Source organism: Pterocles gutturalis, unplaced genomic scaffold (assembly GCF_000699245.1).
Source record: "Pterocles gutturalis isolate BGI_N339 unplaced genomic scaffold, ASM69924v1 scaffold1052, whole genome shotgun sequence".
In the NCBI taxonomy this organism is placed as follows: Eukaryota; Metazoa; Chordata; class Aves; order Pterocliformes; family Pteroclidae; genus Pterocles; species Pterocles gutturalis.
Window position 1 is genome coordinate 28,451 of NW_010109879.1, and position 7,061 is coordinate 35,511.

The window sequence follows — 7,061 nt, forward strand, 5'->3', positions numbered from 1 at the left end:
GCCTGCGAGCGTGTTGCCCTGCCAGGAGCAGGTGCACCCCAGTTGCATCGCACCGGGGTAAGGCAGGGACGAGCAACGGGCTTCCGAAAAAAGGCATTGCTTGTTAAAGCTTTGCGTTGTACGCCCAGTTTCCCACAAATGCCTCTATTCTTTTGGGAATATCAAAACCCGCTGAGGGGTGCAAGGGGATGGTATCTCTGAGCTGGCAGGACGTTTGTTTGCTCCCATTATCCTGCACTTTGGGGCAACATGCTGTGCTCAAAATAACCCACACCCCAAAAATCACTCCCAGCAGCATCGCACAAAAACTACTTTTTGTGACCGTGCTGTGTGTTATAGCACAGGCTTTACTTCCCCATTCCTACCTTCCCTTCCTTGCCTCATTTTATTTTTTTCTTTTCTTTCCTGGGTACCAAGTACACCAGAGGGGCTCAGATCAATAAAAGACAGCACTTTTTGTATAAACAATAACCATATTAACAACCACAGGGCAGCCGTACCTGTAGGCAGGGATAGCACCAAATGTTGGCACGTCTATCCGTGCAGCTAGACGACTGCTAAAAAGAAGCAGCTCCAGTGGAAATGCACCTACTGTATGTGAAATGCTGGTGCAGATTTTTTTTTTCTTTTTTTTTTTTTTTCTTTTTCTATCAGTCTAACCTTCTGTGTTGATACATGAATGCTGGTACCCACTTAGAGGGATGCCAGATGATCAGTGCAGAATGAAGGTCCCAGGAGAAAGGCTCACGTGGTTTTCTCTGCCCCGTGACGTCACTAGCAGATGGCATGGGTACCAGCTCTGGCAGTTGGCATCAATGTCACTTTTTAGAGATCAATGAGATAGTGCAGATATACACAGATCTAGACTCCAGGAGACGATGCGACATTCAGACTGAAAAGATTTGGAAGGCAAAAAATGAAAACTGATTGTTGAATGAAATAAAAAGATAAGGTAATACCAATAAAGATATATTTCAGTTGGTGCTGGGTGTGCATGCAAGTGTTTAAGGATACAATATCATTGTCTTGTATTTTATGTATGCTATTTACTGTCTAATAACTCCTCCTAACATTTTATTCTTCTGATGCAATTGCAGACTTTCATTGGTGTTATGTAATATTGCAAGTGTGTAGACAATACTGGTAGAGTTAGTCTTTGACTGGGGTTTTTGTTTAGTTTTGTTCTATTAAAAAAGTCCCTGCGTTCGTTTTGTTTGTTTCTTTGAGGACCGTAGGGTCCAAGCTTTTGCTGCTCCCAAACTGCAAACAAAAGCAAAAGAATTGGGGAAAAGGAAATTATTTTCCCATTCCAGGCTGGATTCTGAGCACACGTGCAGGATTGCAGGCAGAATCTACAGACCGCTCCTGTCAGCTGCGAGCTGGAGGGGAGACGTCTGAGCCTTGCAGAACATAAACACTGCTATAGTGCGCAGGGAATTTTTCACCTCCCACCCTACCACAATTGATGTGGGAGAAAAAACAAAAGAGGAGGAAAGAAAAAGAGAAAAAGCAAATAAGTTGATTCTAACCAAATATATAATATTAATTAGAATTTTTGCTGGGAAAAACGAAAAAAAAAAGGTAGGGGGATTTTATTTCCTAACTCTAATAGGAATATTTTTTGGGTTAAATCGTTCTGATTTTTGTTGTAATATGAAATAAGTAATATGTGATCATTAGAAAAAAATATTCTTTTTAAATTATTTTACTAGCTGAGTGATCTGGGGGGGAATGTTCCATTAATTTTTGTTTCTCACCCTCTCTAACTTAATAGAGTTTAATATCTTGATTCATAAGGGAAGAAACGTGGAAGGAAAAAAATAATCCTTTGAAATAGAAGCCTAAAAGTGATTTTAAAATATTTAACCATCAGTTAATAGAGATATGGCACTTCTCAATTTTAAGACTGTTCTCGCTCTCCTCATTTTTCCACCCAGGGGAATTTGGATTAGTGAAATTTCTGTATTGCTTTATCATGTTTTGCATTTCTTTGAATTCCACGGTGGCAAGAGTTCGAAGGGCTTGTTTAAAAATAGTATTAATGAGCAGGGAGCTAATTGTACATTTTAAAATATTGTTTTAATCTATACTTATCTGTGAGAAATGTGGCTTTTTAGTTGTAAGTTCCTGAATGTTTCGATCGATTTTAAAATTCTGGATAGCTTTTATTTTTTAAATAAAGAAGTGAGGATTTGCAATTGGCATTTTATGAGAAAAATGTAGATTGTGTGTTTATATATCTACACACACACTCATTCACGCAGAGTGTGCACACAGACGCACAAAAGGTGCATGAGGACGTGTGTGTAAGTCAGCAAACTTTAAAAACACGGAAATATTTAAATATTGTGCTGGCATTTTTTCAGGTAACTTAAGATTGTAGAACCATGTTAACACTACCGTTTGATGAGTCTGTTGTAATGCCAGAATCCCAGATGTGCAGAAAGTTTTCCAGAGAAAGTGATGACCAAAAGCAAATTAAGAACCCAGAAAGCTTTTCCAAGCAGATCGTGCTCCGAGGAAAGAATATTAAAAGATCACCTGGAGAAGACACAGAAAAAGAGGAGGAGGAGGAAGAGAGAGAAGAGGAGGATGAGAATGGCTTGCCTAGGCGAAGGGGCCTTCGGAAAAAAAAGACGAGCAAGATAAGGATGGAAAGGATCAAATTCAGGCGGCAAGAAGCCAACGCTAGAGAGAGGAACCGGATGCACGGCCTTAACGATGCCCTGGACAATTTAAGGAAAGTGGTCCCTTGTTATTCAAAAACACAAAAACTGTCCAAAATCGAAACTTTAAGACTAGCCAAGAACTACATTTGGGCTCTTTCCGAAATCCTGCGAATTGGCAAGAGACCTGACCTGCTCACTTTCGTCCAAAACTTGTGCAAGGGTCTGTCCCAGCCAACGACAAACTTGGTGGCGGGATGCCTGCAGCTGAATGCCAGAAGTTTCCTGATGGGTCAAGCAGGTGAAGGCGCCCATCACACCCGCTCACCCTATTCCACCTTCTACCCCCCCTACCACAGCCCCGAGCTCGGCACCCCCCCAGGGCACGGGACTCTCGACAACTCCAAGTCCATGAAACCTTACAATTATTGCAGCGCTTACGAGTCCTTCTATGAAAGCACTTCCCCTGAGTGCGCCAGCCCACAGTTTGAAGGTCCCTTAAGTCCTCCCCCAATTAACTATAATGGGATATTTTCCCTGAAGCAAGAAGAAAGCTTGGACTATGGCAAAAATTACAATTACGGCATGCATTACTGTGCAGTGCCACCCAGGGGTCCCCTTGGGCAGAGCTCTATGTTCAGGTTGCCTACAGAGAGCCACTTCCCTTACGACTTACATCTGCGCAGCCAGTCTCTCACCATGCAAGATGAATTAAATGCAGTTTTTCATAATTAATGAGGAAAATGAAAATAAACAGTGGTCATTCACCTCCCCATCTAATTAAGAGCAAGCAGATGCTTGGGCACTGCGTAATTGGCACAACTCTATTTAACGTGTTTACTAGTTCCTGAAGTGTGTTTCAACTATTGTGGGGATTTTCTATGTATTAATAAACCCATTTTCCGATAAGTATTTTTCCTTTCATTTTTTTTTGTCTGTAAACACTGTGAGATTCTGTTTTCTCCCAGAGGTTATTCCCCCCCCCCCCCCCCATTTTTTTTTTCCTTCTCTTTTTATTTCCCTATTTGCTTGATTTGTTGAGCAGTGTGTCTGAACAATATCGCTGAAATGAAAGCGTACACACTGTGTAAAGTCAATGTCTATTTTGATTGTACAGTAATTATACAAATGCATGTTATTGAAATCAGATTAATAAAAATGATGTATTTATAATTGGTAGAAAATATATATTATGTATTTGAGGAGAACTGGATTAAAAATATTCAGAACTTTAAAGAAATTATCTCAGAACTGAGATGGGCTTGCAATATGCAGAGGTGAGAGTGCAGCAATATCGAAAGCTATGCAAAAAAAAAAGCAAACAAAAAAAAAACCACAAAACAATTTTTGGGTTGTTGTTTTTGGGTAAGCTAAGGAAAACCAGTGATTTGTCACTGACATTATTCAGCCTGACCTTTAGAGTGTTGCTGGCAGGGGACACATGCTAATATTTTAGAAGATGTTGTCGAAATTTTGACCATATATTATCAGCACTTTTTTTTGTATTATTATGACTTCAGATGTAAAGGTTTGTTATAACGCTGTATAACTGTGGTTTCTCACTACGTACTTTAAATGCAATTAAACATAGATGTTTCCACTTTTAAAATACATCTGTTAGCTGTGATACTGTATTTTGCCTGATACTTATTATTTCACAGTATACAGCTACCTTTGCTCTTGCCTACACAGTCTTCCTTCCTGCACCCCCATAGTGCTCGAGCCTGGGATGGAAATCGTGAATTATCAGGGTGAACCTCGTGCTATTTTCAGAAGGATGTATTAGCATCGTGGCAAAAGCAGACCCAAAATATCACTGAGACAGCTGCATGCTAAATGAAACACAGGTTAGAGGAAGAAGGTAACTCTTATAGCTCAACGAAATGCCAAATTGCATACGGGAAGGGGCCCTGAGCGGACACCCAGGCCAGCGGCTGTCCCTCCAGCTCTGGCTCACGGAGCGATGCAGAAGCATGGGAAGCTCCTGCAGAGAGGACTCTCTGAACATTGCTAAACTTAGTCCTGGCTAATAAACAGCACCAGTAAACTACAGATGTATCTGCAGCCCACATTAGTTCAGGGGTCTGCACGACCCCTCAGACCTTAACAAAGCTGAGCTCAGCTGAGCCTCGGTCGTTTTCTAGCCGCTCAGAGTTATTTCTCCATAAGTTGCACAAGTGACAAAGTGAATGAACAGCTGAGCTAAAAGCCAACAGCCTTTAAACCTGAGAGCAAGCAAGGCCTCTTGATTTTGGGGGATGAATATCAGCTATCTGACAAGCATTCACCTGAGGTACCAAAATGCTCTGCTGTGAATGAGTAGGGAATATTTTTTTAAAAAACTATATAAAAAGTACAAATTCCACCTGCAAGTTAGAGACTCTAGCTGAATCACAGTCTGGGTCACAGGTTGTTAAAGCCACGTGAAACTCAGACCTTCACTTGAGTTTGCAGCTTGACAAAGAGGGGACGGGCCAATTTTTCCTGATAATTTGCCTTAATTTCACAAGTGCGAGTTGTTCTAAACAGTCTGCCCCATCAAGCATCGGAGCTCCTTCAGGACGACAGTAGCCTGACCTTCATCTCTTCTAGTTAAAACCAGGCTACCCCAGCTGCTGGAGAGGGCTAACAAGTCCCAAAGTTTGGATCAGGGTCTAAATGCTCCCAAGCTTGCAGAGGGAAGGTGGCAGACATCGGGTTTTGCTCAACCAACATCCTCTCTAGACACAAATATCAGCTGGAAAATAAAGTCTTTTGAAGTCTTGAGTCACAGTTCAGGGGTCTGGTTCAGGATGATCCCATCTTTCATCAGGGCCAGGAAGGTACAGGCAGGGGTTTTCTGCCATGGATGAAAGGTGATGGTGATGGTTGTCAGCTCAAAAGCATCCCCACGTGTTTTGCACCAAATATAAGAGGGCTTTGAAAGAGAAGAGGGTAAAACAGATTGCTTTTGCTGTTATTCAGAACTAGCATGGAAAGGTGACAGGAGAGAGCAGAAGGGGGAAGAAGCCAGCCAAGGAGAAGAAAGCACGCCGTCCCGGGCACAGATTCGCACGAAGAGATGCTGGGATATACTAATATATCACAAGGATATATAGGCAAGTGGCCCAGAAACAGGGGATCCTTTGAAGGTGGGGGGTGGGAGGTATCCTCCTGCTGAGCAGTAGCAGCAAACTTCTCTAACCAAGTTTTTTAAGAGGAGCGTCCTTCAGGAGGCTGAAAGTTAGCCGAGAGCCTCGCAGCAGCGGTGCTACCCCGGTAAGGGTGCGTTTGCGTAAGTTGAGAGCAAAGCGAGGAAGCAGCTGTAAAGTCCTGCACCGAGGGAAGGAAGTGCCTGCTGTAATACGTTCAGCAGACACCCGAGGGGTGTTAAGACTTCAGGCTCTGCAATCTGGGGGTCTCCAGCTCTGTGGCCCTATATTAACTCAATAACTCATGGGCCAGTTCCAGTTTCCCCTTCTGGCAGAAGAAGCAAAAAGGAAAGGGGAAAAAAAAAAAAATATATATATATCCCTGCCAGTTCGGATCTTTCTCGCACACTCCATGACAGATGGGGAGGCAACTCACAGCCAGATTCCCCCTCTGGTAGCTCAAGGCGGGCACCACACTTGCACAGAGAATTGCAAATTGGAAAGCCAGTCCAGAATAAATAATGGAGCAAGTCGTAGAAAAATATTGAGACAGCATTAAAACTCCCTGACATTCCCTGCCCAGGAGGGTATTTAGAGATCCAGAGGTAGGGGATTCCCTCGAGAGCAGGCTCTCTCACATACCTTCTCTTCCACACGCACGACAAAGATTTTTGTGCTCCTTCCTTGGCCAGTCACAGAACATAAGGTGCTCTGAGCTGTGATGTGATTTATAAAAGCCTTTGAAGTTGTCTTATTTTAGAGAACAAATCTAAGCATCAACAAAGTTCTGGTGCTTTAAACTCACAGGAATAAAAGCCAGTGGGTTTCTTTACCCAATCTCTGCTTTATAAGGTTTGTCTCCTTTCAATCCCATTCATACAGCAAAACAGAGCTGCTCATTTCTGCCGGCCTTGTTCTCCTCCTAACTGCCTTCACTTCCTTGAGGATAGAAATATGTAAAATAGCAACTGCACCAGAAAAAAATAGGTGAGAAGTTTCTATTCTCCCCTGTCCTCTAGCACAAGAGTAATGAAGCCTTCTGTCAGTTTTAGAGGTGGGAACCCCAAAGCTGGCAGAAGAAAAGCTATTTCATATGTGGTTTTGTTACACAGTGGAACCCTTTGCCATTTATTATTTCCCAGAGCATCATTTTAGTGAGATTTTTAAAAAGCACTGAGTGATTTTATGGTATCAGAAATACACTAATTATTTAAGAATGGCTGTACTGCTTCAGATTAAACATCCATCTAACCTAATATTCTGT

General features: G+C 42.3%; 1 protein-coding gene across 2 annotated transcripts; it reads left to right on the plus strand.

The window, feature by feature from the left end:
- The first annotated feature begins 807 nt into the window (after positions 1–807).
- Positions 808–3,973, plus strand: NEUROD6 (neuronal differentiation 6). Of its 2 annotated transcripts, XM_010073099.1 has the most exons (3): positions 808–952; positions 1,314–1,581; positions 2,367–3,973. In XM_010073099.1, exon 3 carries the CDS (start codon positions 2,388–2,390, stop codon positions 3,399–3,401), a length of 1,014 nt encoding a protein of 337 aa, XP_010071401.1. In that variant the 5' UTR covers positions 808–952; positions 1,314–1,581; positions 2,367–2,387; the 3' UTR covers positions 3,402–3,973. The 2 variants fall into 2 exon arrangements, with proteins under 2 accessions (XP_010071401.1, XP_010071403.1); XM_010073101.1 differs by lacking the exon at positions 1,314–1,581 and having other exon boundaries at positions 838–952.
- The last annotated feature ends 3,088 nt before the right edge of the window (positions 3,974–7,061 follow it).